At 42.2% G+C, this 20,590-nt stretch overlaps 1 protein-coding gene across 1 annotated transcript in view; it reads right to left on the reverse strand.

The window, feature by feature from the left end:
• The window catches only part of LOC126160954 (galactosylgalactosylxylosylprotein 3-beta-glucuronosyltransferase P-like), a 220,932-nt gene extending 201,761 nt beyond the window's left edge, over positions 1-19,171 (reverse strand). The window contains exon 1 of the mRNA XM_049916947.1: positions 19,031-19,171. Coding sequence (XP_049772904.1) covers positions 19,031-19,171 — 141 coding nt within the window. The remainder of the gene's footprint in view (positions 1-19,030) is intronic.
• Positions 19,172-20,590: the final 1,419 nt, after the last annotated feature.

Raw genomic sequence — 20,590 nt, forward strand, 5'->3', positions numbered from 1 at the left:
GCGTTGTGCATGCATGTTCGATTTAGTTGCATATCGTTTTTTAGTACGTAATTAGCGTTTCCGATCTTAAATACGAGTTGAAATAATGAAGCGTTTTGTGATGAAGTCGGTAGGTCTACATGTTTGAAGTAAACACGTTAGTAATTGTACAGTATTGTTTTTGACATCTGTAATTCGTTCTGCAGACGTTCGTAAACGATGCCAGGTTGTACTGCATTTGGCTGTTCCGAATCAGAACACTAGACTTTATTTTGGGTTCAGTATTATTGCCCGACTGTTGACGCAGGCAAGTTGTAAGCACGTTTTCCGCAGTTGTCGTGGTTGCTGAAACATTATTCGTAGTAAATAATTGTAGGTACTCTTGAAGACAGTTTTTAATAGGCCTACTTACTGTGGGGTAGAAGGGATACGGTAGTTTTCTTGTTATATTTGGTCGTTATTACAATAGCTTACATTTAACATTATCTGATTTTTGTAATCTTTTTCGTTTGTTATCTACGAGAGGTATTCAAAGAAAGTCGCAAGCAGTTGTTCACTTGTGACACGCAAAAAGTTTGCAGACGTGACGAGACGTACTAATACGTCTCACACTTTTTGCATGTCACAAATAAACAACTGCTTATGACTTTCATTTATCTGACGTAATACAGGTACGTTAAATCTTTAGCGTTATGCACTTCCGATACAAAACAAATGCTAAACACTATATATTTTTTTATTTGCGTTACTTTCATTGCAGTATGTCTAGTAAACGAACTTTAAAGGAGATAAATGCAAGTAACGAATATTTTTACAGACGCTGTATAAAATTTTCCTGTGCTGTAGGTACTAGGCTACTATGAGTATAGTATAGCTGTAAAGAAAGGCAATTAACGAATGATTTCGCCATATTGTCTTGTGCATTTGATTCGGTGAGTGTGTACTCCACTACTCCACTACTGGCCATTCAAAAGTCCCGCCCGCAGTTTGGCAGAAAAATGGCCGCCGTATCATCCGGTTGGCCACTCTCTCCTTATACAGGCTCTCTAATCCGGGCCACAGGCACCGGCGCGGCGCTGGAATAGCGTGACGCAGAAGAGCGCCGCTCGCGCACACACAAGCGAGATTTGGGCAGAGACCGAGGCACGACCCAAAAACATTAATACGGTCTGACGACGGCATGGCTCCTGGTCCATTGAGACGTTACCATCTCAGGAAGATGGTTTTGCTGAGTTTCACGGCACGGGGGTGTGCCCATGTGACAAGTACAGAACTGTCCAGCTGACTGCTACCAAATATCACCTGAAGTGGACGTTCCCTGCTTGCTGAGGGAAGGCACGAAGAAGAGCTTATTAGTGCCTTCCTTGCGCGAGAATGTCGTGACAAACATTGCATGGATCTACCAACTGAGCTGTGGGCAAACGATGATGACGATGGTATGAAGACTGAAGTCACGTACCCTTACGTTCGGAAGAAATGCAGTCGTGGTCGACGTTCCTTACTTGCCGAGGGCGGTGCTAACAGAAGAGCTAGTTTTTTGCCTCCCTCTGGAAGGAACGTCAAACGACCACGGTGTGCTGAGATGTCCTACCGGAAGAATTGACTCCGGCCACGACGAAGTACTTCCGCGAGGTTCGAAACTGCCGAGTACGCGTGACGAATAGACAGTCATGCGTGCTGACAGCTATGTAGACGGGAGGCGCTCTACCAATGAGGTCCTGCACTCTGTGGGACGACGGTGTGCGCTCTAGTGGATTCAGGGGTTATGTCACCGCACGATCAGTGAAGCGCAAGTGTTTTTTTTTGTGTTGTTCGCCGCATAATATGGATCTATGATTGTCTTGAGATAATCTATCGACGCGGGTATGTCTTTAGTGTGGTGCGGCGTGAAACTAGCTATGATGATAAACAAAGTGGCAACGAAAGTTGCGACGTCATGCTTTCAAAACATCTATGTAATATTCTCTTGTCTAGCCGTGCACTCACGAGTTTAACCTTGTAGTATTGTGTTTTCTTTTCAAACCTGTATATTTTGTGTACCTTTTATGAATGTTTCTGCATTAATTATGCTTTTGTGTTGAATATCGTTATAACCGTGCATTCACGACTTTAATCTCGTAATTTTTTTTTTGTAAACCTGTTTATTTTGTGTACCTTTTATGTATGTTTCTGTGTTAATTATAATGTTGTGTTGAATATCGTTAAACAATTTAATTTCCAATGTTACTTTGATGACTGACAGAGATCTCTGTTGTCACATACATTTTATGTTTTCTCTTCAACATTTTATTTGAAATGCTTGTAATTTGGCTCTAGCATTGAGCAAGATGATCAGGAGACAGGTTCTGATCACCTAATAATTATCACTTTTAATATCTGTTTAAAGCAATTTTTAAGATGGTATCTCTTCTTAGTTATTGCAATACGTTGGATGATATGATGTCAACTTCCAACACCATACATTTCATTTATCTTAATTCTTTGCTTTGCGGACCACATGAGGTCACAACTACTAACTAAAGTCATCCAAAATTCATTTAAATATTGTAGATAAGTCGTTTCTTTTGAGCTGCTGTTTGCATGTTGCAAAAAAAAATGTTCAAATGTGTGTGAAATCTTACGGGACTTAACTTCTAAGGTCATCAGTACCTAAGCCTACACTCTACTTAACCTAAATTATCCTAAGGACACACACACACAGACCCATGCCCGAGGGAGGACTCGAACCTCCGCCGGGATCAACCGCACAGTCTATGACTGCAGCGCCTCAGACCGCTCGGCCAATCCCGCGCGGCTTGCCTGGTGCCTTAATTGTTTCTTGAGTTATGTTTGTTTCGAAGACTATTGGCGAATCTCCTAGCATGGCCAGAAAATTCACGGCACTGTCTTCTCCGGGACCTCTGGGGTGATGAAAGGGTCCTGTAGTCCCCTTGAATTATCATTTTATTTGTTTTCCAATGATACAGAACTCTCTGTCATGCGTGAGCGAATGAATGTGGGTGTGTTTCATTTTGTTATACAGTGGTTTAGTCTGCTGCAGAGAATCAGCCGTAGTCGTACAGAATGGTCAACCCTTGCAGTTTTCAGGTAGGCAAACAGGTTTGCTCCCCTTGTGTGAAAGTTACCGGTGTTTGGTTGGTGGCAGAAGCCTATCTCTGGGTTTTCCTGGACACGGGTTCGCGTGGGAGACGTTGGAGTGTGGGCGACGGACAGTCTGCTTCCAGCGCGCCGAGGGTATGCAGCCTAGCTCGTAGCGGGAGGGGAGCTTTTAGCTTTTGGTTTCGTGTCTCGTCTTATAAAGATTGGTTAACCTTGTCGCAGCAAGGAATGCAAGGCTTTTGCAGACTCCCAGTTTGATTCCCAATGCAGACTTTGATCCATAAGAAGAACGTAACACAAAGGGGTTGCATATGTAAGAATTGCGCCCTCGGTTTAGTGAGAATATTTGTCTGCCTGCAACTGCGTCTGTATACCTTCTAATCTTTCCTGAACCTTAATAATTCTGCCTCTTCACGAATTTTCTTTGTCTCTTTTACCGTATGTCAGTTGGAAGCATCCTTCTGGTTTAATGTTAGAGTTTGTTGGTCACCATCATTACCCTTTGTATATTCACAAGTGCTTTCTGAAAAATGTTAATTGTTTGCGACTGCGTGGTTTAAAGTTGTTAAAACTTGGCCACGGCATGTAGAAATTGTGTCTCCGCAATCCACGTGGGCATACGAGTATGTTGTGAATCGTGTACCGTTTCACAAGAAATTGTATCTAGTTAACAGGCAACAGTAGCTGTATAGATGCAGTACCTCATTGTTTTAAGGAATAAATAGTTTTGCCGTCAATCTTATCCTGTGTACCGATGTTACGTCTTTGTTACCTACGCAGTTTACCTTGTAGTTTCCTTGTTAGCCCATCCATGGCGCTTCAATGCGCACAGGTCACAGATTAGTGTTCCCTTTTTATTTAAAACTAATGCTTTAGAATAGATCTTGTTTCCAGGAGTGTTGCTGCAAGCTGCTCTTACGCACACTGTCCACGCACTTTTTACTTTGCTTTAATATTTGATTCACGGGAACAACGCCTGGACCATAATAATAATTACATCGCATTCTTTGTGAGTGACTTTGCAATGAATGTTCTTTTAAGAGTTTTTTATGAACAGATTAATTAACTTTCCGACTCAGCCCAACATCTTATTTGTCGATGTGGCTAATGTTGGTGGCGACTCAATCTTTCACGTTGATTTCCATGTCAGATAGCATCTTCTTATTCAAAGTGCGCGTGGCTGTTTTAGCCATCAGGATACATTCAAAGTATGCTTCACGCACCTTACACATAGCGACCTTTTATACACGCTACTTAAAATTATACTGCGTGAAGAGTTTGACAGAGCACTGAAAGATCTAAGTCGAAACAAGGCCCCGGGAGTAGACAACATTCCATTAGAACTACTGATGGCCTTGGGAGAGCCAGTCCTGACAAAACTCTACCATCTGGTGAGCAAGATGTATGAGACAAGCGAAATACCCTCAGACTTCAAGAAGAATATAATAATTCCAATCCCAAAGAAAGCAGGTGTTGACAGTTGTGAAAATTACCGAACTACCAGTTTAATAAGTCACAGCTGCAAAATACTAACGCCAATTCTTTACAGACGAATGGAAAAACTGGTAGAAGCCGACCTCGGGGAAGATCAGTTTGGATTCCATAGAAATTTTGGAACACGTGAGGCAATACTGATCCTGCGACTTATCTTACGAGATAGTTTAAGGAAAGGCAAACCTACATTTCTAACATTTGTAGACTTAGACAAAGCTTTTGACAATGTTTATTGGAATCCTCTCTTTCAAATTCTGAAGGTGGCAGGGGTCAAATACAGGGAGCGAAACGTTATTTACAATTTGTACAGAAACAGGATGGCAGCTATAAGAGTCGAGGGGCATGAGAGGGAAGCAGTGGTTGGGAAGGGTGTGAGACAGGGTTGTAAGCTATCCCCCATTTTATTCAGTCTGTATATTGAGCAAGCAGTAAAGGAAACAAAAGAAAAATTCGGAGTAGGTATTAAATTCCACGGAGAAAAAATAAAAACTTTGAGGTTCGCCGATGACGTAATTCTGTCAGAGACAGCAAAGGACTTGGAAGAGCAGTTGAACGGAATGGACAGTGTCTTGAAAGGAGGATATAAGATGAACATCAGCAAAAGCATAAAGAGGATAATGGAATGTAGCCGAATTAAGTTGGGTGATGCTGAGGGAATTAGATTAGGAAATGAGACACTTAAAGTAGTAAAGGAGTTTTGCTATTTGGGGAGCAAAATAACTGATGATGGCCGAAGTAGAGAGGATATAAAATGTAGACTGGCAATAGCAAGGAAAGCTTTTCTGAAGAAGAGAAATTTGTTAACGTCGAGTATAGATTTAAATGTCAGGAAGTCGTTTCTGAAAGTATTTGTATGGAGTGTAGCCATGTATGGAACTGAAACGTGGACGATAAATAGTTGAGACAAGAAGAGAATAGAAACTTTCCAAATGTGGTGCTACAGAAGAATCTTGAAGATTAGATGGGTAGGTCACATAACTAATGAGGAGGTATTGAATGGAATTGAGGAGAAGCAAATTTGTGGCACAACTTGACTATAAGAAGGGATCTTTTGGTAGGACATGTTCTGAGGCATCAAGGGATCACCAATTTAGTCCTGGAGGGCAGCGTGGAGGGTAAAAATCGTAGAGGGAGACCAAGAGATGAATACACTAAGCAGCTTCAGAAGGATGTAGGTTGCAGTAGGTACTGGGAGATGAAGAAGCTTGCACAGGATAGAGTAGCATGGAGAGCTGCATCAAACCAGTCTCAGGACTGAAGACCACAATAACAACAACAACAACATGTTGAAATTTTAAATTATTATAATATGAATATGTTTATGAAAGAAGCATGTTCGTTAAGAGCTGGTTCATGCTTAGAGCACTTGTATTTGTAATATGTAAACGCTGTAGGGAAGTCTATCCGCAACGGAAGTGGCATGGCGCGATTTAAAAGGTGGGTTTGGCGGTCGAACTGAACCGCTCCTTTGTGTGAACGACACGCAGTCGCAGTATATGGCTAACCTTAGCACGGTACACTTCGATGCTAAGACAGACAATTGGAAGCTGCATTATAAGGGATTTGCCTGGGATGTGGATGTGGCTATTATTTGTTATTCACGGCGTAATGGAATGGCTCTAATCTGCTGAAAATCTGATGCCAAGAAGAGATTTTATAGAGCGTTCGTAGAGTTCGTACAGTTAGCCGCTATGTCGCCTGGCATCAATCTTCACCACTGCTTCACAAACTTCATACATTCAGTTAAGTAATGTATATTGGCATGGACCAGTTAATTTGTGTGTTGTTTCAATAATAATCAGGTAAAACATAAATTCCTGTCCGGAACCATATTTTCAACCCTGATCACAAACCTACGCAGGGTCCACACCTAAGTGCTGCTAAGACAGAGTATCCTGATGAGTAATTCTCGCAATCATGTCTTTAAAAGTGATTTTTTATCTGAAGTAAAAGGAATAGTAATAGTTAAAAGCTAAAACCACAAAAATGAAGTTGGATAAGCTTTTGTTAAAATATCGTTAGTTTATTATAAAACATAGTCTTGTAGGATTACAGTGCAATATTGTGTAAACATTATTGCAAAGAATACCTGTTTCACAGATAATTAAAGCTCAGGTACATATAAGTCTTTAATTAAAAGATTTACGATAGTATTGTTAGAAGAAAAATTACGCACGATTTTAAAGAAGGTGTATTTTTGGTAGCCATTATGAAAGGTTTCTTTTTTGAAGTTAATTAAACCCAGTGTTGTATTTTATTGTCTTGCAAAGTAATGTATGAACTACCCCAAGTGAAGTGAATGATTAGCTTTTAGAGTTAATCTTCACTACTGTAATAATCAAAGAGCTTTGATTAGTGAAACTATACTAGTTTATGGGTCACCATCATATTCTCCAACTATTAAGAAAAAATTGAAATACTACTGTTACTAAGGAAAGCTGCTACATGCAGAGGAGCTTAAACAGTGTATTTATGATTTTGTTCACGTTTATTTGTGTTTTTCATATGAGTCAAGATAGAAGTCCCTCATGTTCAATTTCAGTTCTGCACCACATGCAGTTACGTTCCAGTATTTGATTAAGTAAAGCTCTTGAATGTGGGCGCCATTAGTATGAGCTTGGTGCAATATTGCTCCCCATAATTTATGGGTGTGTGTGTTTGTTATTGACAACTGCTGCTACACACAGTACACAGCGCACTGTGTCAGTTTGTATACTGTTTGCTATTCAAAGGAAAATCTCAACAAAATTAACTTCAATAACTAATATTCAGTTTTCTCAAATATATATATTTCCAAATTAATGTGCCTAATCGGGCTGGCGACCGTTCATTTTTTTCATTCATTTATGATTTTACCACTTTCGTTGACTCCCAAGATTAAAGCCCGTTTGGTTTTCTGTTATTTCACTAAAATCGAAATTATAGTCCGATACCTTTGTCCACTAGACACACACGCGGTCAAACTTCGAAATCCTCTCAGAGGGTAACATTAGCGTGTTTACGGCACGTTAGTGTTACAGGTTTTCTAGGTATTTTTGGTTAGTAAATGAAACGAAATAAAAATGTAATTAGTAGGCACCAAAACAGCAAAGTAAACCTAATAAATTCGTTTCTGCTAGCAAAGACTTTAAGTAAAACCTATAGGAAGGAGTAAAAGAAATGTTGTTAAATTTTTGACACACAAAAGTTATTCGTAGAACCCGGCCAACTGATTCAATGTTGATATGTAGTGATAATCATAAGACTGTGACGGTTAATTTTTCCACTGACGTAAACTTCCAAAAATACATCTGTCACTGAGCTGTTAAAGAAGAAAACTAACCGCGCCATATATTGGTTGTTTACTGTACCACGAAACTAACAGCGCCATCTATTGGTTCTTTGGTATCCTACGTCCTGATGACTAACGGTCTGAACTACTAACGAGGAAAACAGGGAAAATGCCATAACCCGATTTCCCAGAAACTTCGCTAGGTGGAATTAGAAGTCAGAATAAACCAGTGCGTGTCTCGGCTTATCTAGAGATAGATATAGAGATATCTGAGAAAACGACAGTCATGTTTTTTTCGAGTGCCTTTCAACACTTAAGTACTTCACACGAATAGGTGTATCAGCATCTACCGCCGCTGTTTCACATTTTAGCGCCCCGTGTTCGAAACCTGATTGTTGTCTTTATTTTATTTTTAATTTTTTTTCTTTGATCTACCCATGTCCGTAGAAGATTACTGCACGGAGTGTAAAACATCAGTTGAAGACCTAATCTGAAAATGAGTCCGTGATCATATTTTGATACTTTATTTTACAGGTCCGTCTTGATCGAACAAACATTTACACTTCACTATTACCAGTTTCGGCTACTGCCATCTTCAGATCTGTTACAAACAAAAATAGTGTGCAACCGACTAAGTTCAGTTTGCTGTTGCTAAATCTATAAAAGGCCTGGTACTAGATAAGAAAGATAAAGAGTGTTTACATGATTAACCGCCGCGCGGTCTGGGGCGCTGCAATCATGGAATGTGCAGCTGGTCCCGGCGGAGGTTCGAGTCCTCCCTCGGCATGGGTATGTGTGTTTGTCCTTAGGATAATGTAGATTAATTGGTGTGTAAGCTTAGGGACTGATGACCTTAGCAGTTAAGTCCCATAAGATTTGACACACTTTTGAACATGATTAACAGACGTATATACCAGCCATACATACCATAAAATATTCTGATGTTGCATCAACGTCAAACTAGATATGCAGGTACATAGTAAGTGCTGGTAATGGTCAGAATGCGTCTGGTATTTATACAAAAAACTGAGGCCAGCAGAGGGCACTATAGCTAGGGTAAATGATTAACCAGTATCTCAAATATAATGGTTAAACTGCATTGTCATTAATTAAAATTAGTTCACATGACACGACGAGCGTCTGACAATAAAACATGTACTGTCATACTATACGTGGAATTAGATCCATACTTAAAATCCACGTAAAAAGTGCAAATATAAATATTGTGAAGCTCCTAGCCTGGGAAAGTAAAACATACAACTGTGTAAAAGCCAGTATAAAAGGTTTAAGAGTAAAATCACATCTATAAAACGAAATCTTCCAGCGTGAGAAAACAATTACCATAACCATAAGCGTAAGGTAACTAACGAAACAGTGACTCTTAATTAAAAATTAAAGAATCCGTAGTCAATAATACATCCAGAGTGGGATCTCAATAGTGGCAGGTCGTGGATTGTTTGTATGACGATCTTGTTTTCTGCGGCGCAACTTGCGGAGGAAGGTCCAGTCTCCTCGTCGCTGGCGTCCGGCGCACACAAACGCCTGGAGTCGACGCTGCTCAAACCAATAGGTTTCTGAATACAAAGATTCCCGGTTCTCGCGCAGTTTGCAGCTACTGATGTGCGTATTAGCCGCGACAGCAGCTAAAACACCTACTTGGGCATCATCATTTGTTGCAGGTCTTGGTTGACGTATCACATGTGGCTGAACACTTCCTGTTTCCTTAAATAACGTAACTATCCGGCGAATGGTCCGGACTCTTGGATGATGTCATCCAGGATACAGAGCAGCACACATAGCACACGCCCGTTGAGCATTTTGATCACAATAGCCATACATCAACACGATAGCGACCTTTTCCACAATTGGTAAACGGTCCATTTTAACACGGGTAATGTATCACGAAGCAAATAACGTCCGCACTGGCGGAATGTTACGTGATGCCACGTACTTATACGTCTGTGTCTATTACAGCGCCATCTATCACAAAGCGAAAAAAGTGGTCCAACCAAAACATTCGTATTTCTTTACGTACTACACGAATTTGTAAAAAAATGGGGGTTCGTATTTAAAAAAACGCAGCTGATATCCGTTTGACCTATGGCAGCGCCATCTAGCGGGCCAACCATAGCGCCATCTGGTTTCTCCCTTCAAGCTAGACAAGTTTCGTTCTTTGTAGTTTTTTAGTTTGATGCTTATTTCTTGAGATATTTGGCCCGGTCACTATCAATGGACCATCGTGTATATAGATAAGCCGGCGCATGTGTTTGCCTGTTTTGACCGCTCTTCCACTGAGCGAAGTTTCTGGGAAATCGGTTCAAATGGTTCAAATGGCTCTGAGCACAATGGGACGTAACATCTGAGGTCTTCAGTCCCCTAGAACGTAGAACTACTTAAACCTAACCAACCTAAGAACATCACACACATTCATGCCCGAGGCAGGATTCGAACCTGCGATCGTAGCTGTCGCGCGGTTCCAGACTGAAGCGCCTGGAACCACTGTTCCATTCCGGCCGGCTCTGGGAAATCGGGCGATGGCACTTAGTGTTCTTTCCTTGTAAGCTGAGCTGACGATTTTAGATTAAACATTAAGTCACTATACCTTTTTGCGTGATTCTATTCTGATTAAATAAATTGTAACACCTCAAATGCACATAAAATACCTTCTGTACCATCCTAAACTTTCGCCATTTAATATCCGTTGATAACTTGTACTGAAACTGATTCTGAAGCTGTAAGCTGTATCACAGAAACAATTTTTAATAGGTAATCGATGTAACAGCGTATTTATTTCTGATTGTATATAATTGATTGTAATTATAATGAAAACATTGTAAATTGCTGGGCAATAGCCAAGGGAACGTTATTTCAGTGTATCGATAGCAACGACGAAATGGTAGTACCTGCGTCGTTGTTTGTCTTTGCGTGTGGAGACTCTCTGTCGCGCTGCGAGCAGAGAGGAGGTAGCAGCTTGAGTCATGAAAGAGTGCGGAAGTATTCGTTGGGCGCTGCCGCCGACGCTTTGTGCAGCTATTCCCGCGGCAGCGCAGACGCGCCTGATTCGTTAACCCGCGGGCATTGAGAGCACGGTAGGAGTGGATTGGCGGAGGAAGCCGCAATTCTAACTGTTGCCTGTCCCGTAATTGTCCGTCGCTCTGGCCACGACTCGGGCTTCTCGTCGAACGGCAACAGCAGCAACAATGGCAGCTCAGCATTGTCGTCGGCTACATTCTTCGTGTCCGCACACCGACAACATGATAAGAGTGTCAAGTGACAGATATAATACTGTAGAGGCTTTGCCCAGTTGATTTCGTCCAGAAAGTTTGAATTACTTGAATAATAACTTGCAATTATTAAAACTTGTAGGGCACCTGCGTTGTCATTGTCCTCAGACATTATTACCAAGCAGGGTCCCTTCTCCTTTCCATGCAATCACCGAGTGTCGTAAGAGTATGAAAACTGAATAACTGTTTACTGCCAGTTTTCTGTGTTTACTAATGACCAGTTTCAGTCTAAATTTTCTGCCTCAGTAAGTGTTCGTTCTTGTATTGCATGACAGAGACTAAACAAATTTGCAAATTTTAGTATTAACTTCATTAACTTAAAGTAACGTAAAATTTCGTTGGCAAAACTGACAACTAAAGATACAGCACAAATTAAGAGTGCGCAATTTCATTTATTCTGCATTTAGCTTAGCGAGTGACTTCTCCTGGCTTGGTATGTATTTTATTGTTTTTATTTTAAAAGTAAAATCAGTTGCTCTTTTGCTTAAAGTAAATTCAATTCAATCTTTCAATAATTAAAAGTAGATTACTTGCCCTTTTCTAAATTTTGCATTACATTACACTGAGGTTACTAAAAGCTATTTTTTTACATAACAACGTTAAAGTTAAGCCACTCATTTATTTTACCAGTAACTCCATTTACTTTCACTTTCAAAATGGAGTATTTCATAATAAATAACCGCAGACTCAGTGCTTTCAGATTCATTTATTTTATCGTGAACTTTTGTGCTTTGGAAAAGCGTGACAACCTTCTGTTGCCAGGCCAGTGACTATTTGCTTAAATTTCTTTGCCATTAACTTTCTCAAGATTCTGGAAATTCATTGCCATACCGAGCTGGCGACCGTTTTATTATTCCCTTCGTATCTAACCACCGTTTTCTTTGTATATCAGTGATTTTTGTAGTAAGTATTACGTGGTACCCTTTCACCCCCCACCCCCCCCCCCCCCCAGTGCGATTCGTGAACGATTGCACTATATCCCACCCATTTTAAAATTATCATCAGTATTTAGCTTAAGTGTAGAATAGATTCTTCTTTTAGAAGAGACTTTTGTAGATTTTCCTTCAACTAACCGGTGTTATTTTCCTTCGGTAACGATAGCTTTATTCACTGTAAAATTTCATTATGCATATTCGATCACGGTCATATATATAGCAATCCAGTAGGCAGATTAGAGAGGTGAAAGGTTACAAAATCCTATACGCTGTCCGAAGCTATCCACAAGTTCCTGTGAACACCCTGTGAAAATTCGTCTATAGTTTTGGAGATGAGCGTGTTCAAACAGAAAAACAGACAGGACGGTTTACAGTTTCATCAATAGTATACACTGATAAGCCAAAACATAATGTTGAACGCCACCTGGTGGCGTTGTGGGCACATGACATGGTAACAAGATTATGTAAGTGGAGCAGACACGGACGGGGAAAGTGGACACCCTAGCGAAGATATCGGCTACAAATGGGGAAATTCATTGAGATAAGCGACTTTGACAAAGGACATTATTATTATGCAGAGCCTTTGAACCAGTATCTCGAAAACGGCGCATCTGGTCGAATTTTCACGTGCTACTGTCGTCAGAATCTATAGAAAGAGGTAGAGGGGCAGTGAAACTACCACTAGGCGCTAAGTGACTGAACGTCAACGACTTTTCACAGAATCTAGTGTTTGGAGACTTGTCTGCTCTGTAAAGTAAGATAGATGGTGATCTATCTTACCTCCAAAGCGATTTTGGTCGTATGAGAAGTATGTTAGTGGCAACAAACAACCAATGCCTTCTCTGCACGATAGCAATGGAAATACCAACGAAGACAGTGCTACCGAAGCAGAGTTACTAAACACAGCCTTCCGAAATGCCTTCACAAAAGAAGACTAAGTAAATATTCCAGAATTCGAATCGAGAACAGCTAGAGTAACGAAGAAGTCAATATCCTCGGAGTAGTGAAGCAACTTAAATCACTTAATAAAAGCAAGGCTTCTGGTCCAGACTGTATACCAATTAGGTTCTTTTCGGAGTATGCTTATGCATAGCTCCATACTTAACAATCATATACGAAAGATCCGTACCCAAAGACTGGAAAGTTGCACAGGTCACACCAATACTGAAGAAAGGTAGTAGGAGTAATCCACTAAATAACAGGCCCATATCGTTAACGTCGATATGCTCCAGGATTTTAGAACATATATTGTGTTCAAACATAATGAATTACCTCGCAGAAGCCGGCCAGAGTGGCCGTGCGGTTCTGGGCGCTACAGTCTGGAGCCGAGCGACCGCTACGGTCGCAGGTTCGAATCCTGCCTCGGGCATGGATGTGTGTGATGTCCTTAGGTTAGTTAGGTTTAATTAGTTCTAAGTTCTAGGCGACTGATGACCTCAGAAGTTAAGTCGCATAGTGCTCAGAGCCATTTGAACCAACCTCGCAGAAAACGGTCTACTGACACACAGTGTACATGGGTTTAGAAAACATCGTTCCTGTGAAACACAACTAGCTCTTTAATCACATGAAGTGCTGAGTACTATTGACAAGGGATTTCAGATCGATTCCGTATTTCTGGATTTCCAGAAGGCTTTTGGCACTGTACCACACAAGCAGCTCGTATTGAAATTGCGTGCTTATGGAATATCGTCTCAGTTATGTGACTGGATTTGTTATTTCCTGTCAGAGAGGTCACAGTTCATAGTAACTGACGGAAAGTCATCGAGTAAAACGGAAGTGACTTTTGGCGTTCCCCAAGTTAATGTTATAGGCCCTTTGCTGTTACTTATCTATATAAACGATTTGGGAGACAATCTGAGTAGCCGTCTTCGGTTGCTTGCAGTTGACGCTGTCGTTTATCGACTAATAAAGTCATCATAAGGTCAAAACAAACTGAAAAACGATTTAGATAGAATATCTGAATGCGCGAAAAGTGGCAGTTGACCCTCAATAACGAAAAGTGTGAGTTGATCCACATGGGTGCTAAAAGGAACTCGTTAAACATCGGTTACACGATAAATCAGTCTAATCTAAAATCTGTAAATTCAACAAAATACCTAGGTATTACAGTTACGAACAACTTAAACTGGAAGGAACACATAGAAAATGTTGTGGGGAAGGCTAACCAAAGACTGCGTTTTATTGACAGAACACTTAAAAAATGTAACAGACCTGATAAGGAAACTGCCTACACTACGCTTGTCCGTCCTCTTTTAGAATACTGCTGCACGGTGTGGGATCCTTACCAGATAGGACTGACGGAGTACATCGAAAAAGTTCAAAGAAAGGCAGCACGTTTTGTATTATCGTCAAATATGGGAGAGAGTGTCACAGAAATAATACAGGATTTGGGCTGGAAATCGATAAAAGAAAGGCGTTTTTCGTTGCGGCGGAATCTTCTCACGAAATTCCAATCACCAACTTTCTCCTCCGAGTGCGAAAATATTTTGTTGACACCGATCTACATAGGGAGGAATGATCACCACGATAAAATAAGGGAAATCAGAGCTCGTACGGAAAGATATAGGTGTTCATTCTTTCCGCGCGCTATACGAGATTGGAATAATAGAGAATTGTGAAGGTGGTTCGATGAACCCTCTGCCAGGCACTTAAATGTGATTTGCAGAATATCCATGTAGATGTAGATGTAGATGAACTCCACAGCAGAGCATCCCTACGTGCTGACATGTTGACCCAACATCGTCAATTGCGATTGCAGTGGACACTGTACCATCGAGATCTGGCCATCGATCAATGGAAACGTATCGATTCTTCAGATAAATCACATTTTTGATACACTGGGTCGACGATCGTCTCCACAAACGTCAGCGCACCACTGACGCAGGCTGGTGGGAGCAGTATAGGAGGCATTGTCCTGCACTTGCATGGGACCTGTGGTAGTAATGGAAGACACGGTGATAGCTGCGAACCACCTGCATCCCTTCATGCTTAATGTCTTCACCGTCGGAGATTCATCTTTCAGCGGTATAATTGTCCGTATCTCGTGCTATTGTGGTTTGAGGAGCACTACAGTGAACTCATGTTGATGTCTTGGCGACAAAATTCGCCTGATGTAAATCCAATGGGACCCATCCGCGTCGCAATTGCGCGCCATTGCCGAGTGTGGTGTCACCGCCAGACACCACACTTGCTAGGTGGTAGCTTTAAATCGGCCGCGGTCCATTAGTACATGTCGGACCCGCGTGTCGCCACTGTCAGTGCTTGCAGACCTAGCGCCACCACACGGTAGGTCTAGAGAGACGTACTAGCACTCGCCCAGTTGTACGACGACTTTGCTAGCGACTACACTGACGAAGCCTTTCTCTTATTTGCCGGGAGACAGTTAGAATAGCCTTCAGCTAAGTCCATGGCTACGACCTAGCAAGGCGCCATTAGCCTAACAGTGCTTGTATTTAAAGACTCTCAATTGTATCGTCAAGAGCGATGTACCACAATGATGGAATAAAGTTAAGTATTCGAGGAGCTACGTACTTTTCTTTATAGCATTCATTAAGTATCCTGTTTCAGACGTGTGCCTTTCGGTTACCCGTCACTGTGGACTGGCTGTCTTGTCAGTCCACAACACCGAGTATGCAAATCAGCGCCCCGTTATTTACGCGAATTACATGAATGGTGCGTAGACGTCTAGTGCTGCATCCCTGCACAAACCTTCCAATAAAAGGTCGGATCCCACAGGGGAATGTTATGGGACCATTTTTTTCTCAATATATATAAATGACCTAGTAGATAGTGTCGCGAAGTTCGATGCGGCTTTTCGCGGATGATGCTGTAGTATGCAGAGAAGTTGGAGCATTAGAAAGTTGCAGCGAAATGCAGGAAGATCTGCAGGGGATAGACACTTGATACAGGGAGTGGCAACTGACCCTTAACATAGACAAATTTAATGTATTGCGAATACATAGAAAGAAGGATCCTTTATTGTATGATTATATGATAGCGGAACAAACACTGGTAGCAGTTACTTCTGTAAAATATCTGTGAGTATACGTACGGAACAATTTGAAGTGGAATGATCATATAAAATTAATTGTTGGTAAGACCGGTGTCAGGTTGAGATTCATTGGGAGGGTCCTTAGAAAATGTAGTCCATCAACAAAGGAGGTGGCTTGCAAAACACTCGTTCGACCTATACTTGAGTATTGCTCAGCAGTGTGGGATCTGTACCAGGTCAGGTTGACAGAGGAGATAGAGAAGATCCAAAGAAGAGCGGCGCGTTTCGTCACAGGGTTACTTGGTAAGCGTGATAGCGTTACAGAGATGTTTAGCAAACTCAAGTGGCAGACTCTGCATCGCGGTGTAGCTTGCTGTCCAGTTTTCGAGAGGTATCGAATATATTGCTTTCCCCTACTTATACCTCCCGAGGAGATCACGAAAGTAAAATTAAAGGGATTCGAGCGCGCACGGAGGCTTTCCGGCAGTTGTTCTTCCCGCGAACCATACGCGACTGGAACAGGAAAGGGAGGTAATGACAGTGGCACGTAAAGTGCCCTCTGCCACACACCGTTGGGTGGCTTGCGGGGTATAAATGTAGATGTAGATGTAGATGTATATACGAGGATCAGCGATGTATTTCGTTCCAAAGACGGACAAACAAGCTGTTAAGTAGGTGGTCATAATGATTTGGCTCATCAGTGTAGAAGTTGACAGTTCAGAGGCGTGACAGAAGTAAGACAGTTGTAAGTAGTGTACGCTGTTTGCATGCGTGGTACGAATGCCGGACATTTGCCACGTCGGACATTTACCACGCCGGACATTTGCCACACTTGCTCCTTCGCCAGGTAGCGAAGGTAAGAGACGCCCTTCCTCGTACTTCTTCTGTCCGCTTTCAAACTGCCGACTCCCCATCTTACTCGATGCAACCAGTACGTAAGGGCGTAAGGGACCTTCTTCTTCGACATCTTGACCAAATACTGGACTTCTTTTTCGAAATCGAAATATTTATAACTTTTGGGAAAGGAAAACAATACCGACGATTATGTCAGTATGTAATTAGTTCTACCAAATATAAATATAGATTCCCCTGTCTGTACGGTACCTTGCTTTCACGCTTACTGATTGTGATAGAAACAGTCCATCGCCATGGGAGCAACAAGAAAGGAACGATGTAAAGAGAATGTGAATGCATGCTAATCATTTCTTTTTCATCACTGCATTTGTGGTTACTTTAATTACTACAACTGCGTGCCCAAAAGATAACAAGGAAAGAAGAAATGGGTATGTGAATGTTTGAAAAGAAGAACGACATACTCCAAATTAATTCACTCTCTAAAATGCGATATTCCTTGCGGTGAAACATTAGTCAATAAAGTGCAGGGGGACGATGTTCAAAACATGACTGAAAATACGTTCACTAAATAGAGATAAGAACATCTATGATTGACATGCCATCTGAAGTCGGCGTACGTTTTTAAAATGTTAGAAATATGGAAATGAAGTAATACAGAACGCTATGCTTGTAACGTACGTTGTTGTTCTACATTGTTTAGTTCTGGTATTTACAGGATCACAGAGAAAGCATCCTAGGTTTTGGAGGGAAAAGCCGTAATTGTAATGATCTGCACTACAGCAGAAACAAGAAGCACAATTTAAGGAAAATAATGTAATGTGTGTTTCAGGTCACAAGCTACATTGAAGTAGATAGTTCACGTGAATTAGTATGGGCAGAGGTTATATTCGACAACTGGAATAAATTAATAACTGGCTCCTTTTACCGACCCCTGGTCTGAGATGAAACAACTGCTGAACAGTTCAAAGAAAACTTGAGTCTCATCACAAATATGTAGCCTACTCTTACAATTATAGTTGGCAGTGACTTCAATCTACCTTCCGTATGTTGACCAAAAATTCATTTTCAGACCCTATTGTAGATAGAAAACAACTTCTGTAATTGTTCTAAATGCTTTTTTTAAATATTATTTTGAACAATTAGTTCACGAGGCGATTCAGATTGTAAATGGTTGCCGGCCATGGTGGCCGAGCGGTTCTAGGCGCTACAGTCTGGAACCGCACGTCCGCTACGGTTGCAGGTTCGAATCCTGCCTCGGGCATGTATGTGTGTGATGGCCTTAGGTTAGTTAGTTTTAAGTAGTTCTAAGTTCTAGGGGACTGATGACCTCAGAAGTTAAGTCCCATAGTGCTCAGAGCCATTTAAACCATTTTTTGTAAATGGTTACGAAAACATACTTGACCTCTTAGCCACAAATAATCCTGAGCATCACGACGGATACAGGGATTAGTGAACAGACAGTCGTAGTGAGGCTCAATTCCGTAACAAAAAAATTCACCAAAACAAAACGCGAAATATATCTATTTATAAGAGCAACCAAAAATTCGGTTGACGTCTTTCTAAGAGACAGTCTCCAATCCTCCCAAACTACGTAAGTGAAGACCATATGTGGCTTAAGTTCAGAGTAATAGTATTAACAGCACACGAGAGATTCATACCAAATAAATTAATAAGAGACGGAACTGATCCCCCATGGCACACAAAACACGACAGAAAGCTGCTGCAGGAGCACCGCAAAAGACAAGTATAATTTAGACGAACGCAAAATCTCCCAGATTGGCGAAGTTTTACTGAGGCTCGAAATTTGGTGCGGATTTCAATGCGAGATGCATTTAATAGTTTCCACAACGAAACTCTCTCCAGAAATGTGGCGGAAACTCCAAAGAGATTCTGGTTCTATGTTAAGTAAACCAGTGAAAGGCTCAGTAAGCGGTGAGGAGGAGGAGGAGGAGGGGGGGGGGGGGGAAGACAAGGGACCCAACTCTTCGGAGCAGGCAAAATCGTGGCAAATGTCCGGGGTGGCAAATGTCCACACGCCCGTGGTACAGGTGCACGCACGGCCACTAGCTATCAGTCGTGTGAGCGGCCAGCCGCGGAGGCGCTGTGGCCCCTGCCTGCCTACCTGCAGGGCCGCCCTGCTCCATCCTGAGCAGTAGTAGGCGAGCAGCAGCAGCAGCGACAGCAGGGCGGCGGTGAGCAGCCAGCAGGGGGGCAGCCGGAGGACGACCCGCGGCTGCTGGCGCTGGGGGCCGGCGGCGTCCATGGCGGCGACTGCCACTGCGCTGCCCACAGCCACACGTGCCGCGCCGGCGCGACTCCCTGCCTCCTTATCACATGCCGCGCCGCGTGTGTATCTGCACAGCGACGTCTGCGCACATCCGTTATAAAACTAAGAAATCAGCGTAGTTGCGATTAGATCTCAAGCACCGAGCGTTCCGTATAAACATGACGATTTACATGAGTAGTTCATCCATCTCGGGAATCTACAGGGTGTTACAAAAATATACGGCCAAACTTTCAGGAAACATTCCTCACACACAAATAAAGAAAACATGTTATGTGGACATGTGTCCGGAAATGCTTAATTTCCATGTTAGAGCTCATTTTAGTTTCGTCAGTATGTACTGTACTTCCTCGAATCACCGCCAGTTGGCCTAATTGAAGGAAGGTAATGTTGACTTTGGTGCTTGTGTTGACATGCGATTCATTGCTCTACAGTACTAGCATCAAGCACATCAGTACGTAGCATCAACAGGTTAGTGTTCATCACAAACGTGGTTTTGCAGTCAGTGCAATGTTTACAAATGTGGAGTTGGCAGATGCCCATTTGATGTATGGATTAGCACGGGTCAATAGCCATGGCGCGGTACGTTTGTATCGAGACAGATTTCCAGAACGAAGGTGTCCCGACAAGAAGTCGTTCGAAGCAATTTATCGGCGTCTTAGGGAGCACAGAACATTCCAGCCTATGACTCACGACTGGTGAAGACCTAGAACGACGAGGACACCTGCAAAGGACGAGGCAATTCTTCGTGCAGTTGACGATAACCCGAATGTCAGCGTCAGAGAAGTTGCTGCTGTACAAGGTAACGTTGACCACGTCACTGTATGGAGAGTGCTACGGGAGAACCAGTTGTTTCTGTACCATGTACAGCGTGTGCAGGCACTATCAGCAGCTGATTGGCCTCCACGGGTACACTTCTGCGAATGGTTCATCCAACAATGTGTCAATCCTCATTTCAGTGCAAATGTTCTCTTTACGGATGAGGCTTCATTCCAACGTGATCAAATTGTAAATTTTCACAATCAACATGTGTGGGCTGACGAGAATCCTCACGCAATTGTGCAATCACATCATCAATACAGATTTTCTGTGAACATTTGGGCAGGCATTGTTGGTGATGTCTTGATTGGGCCCCATGTTCTTCCACCTACGCTCAATGGAGCACGTTATCGTGATTTCATATGGGATACTCTACCTGTGCTGCTAGAACATGTGCCTTTACAAGTGCGACACAGCATGTGGTTCATGCACCATGGAGCTCCTGCACATTTCAGTCAAAGTGTTCGTATGCTTCTCAAAAACAGATTCGGTGACCAATGGGTTGGTAGAGGCAGACCAATTCCATGGCCTCCACGCTCTCCTGACCTCAATCCTCTTGACTTTCATTTATGCGGGCAT

Source organism: Schistocerca cancellata, chromosome 2 (assembly GCF_023864275.1).
Source record: "Schistocerca cancellata isolate TAMUIC-IGC-003103 chromosome 2, iqSchCanc2.1, whole genome shotgun sequence".
Lineage (NCBI taxonomy): Eukaryota > Metazoa > Arthropoda > Insecta > Orthoptera > Acrididae > Schistocerca > Schistocerca cancellata.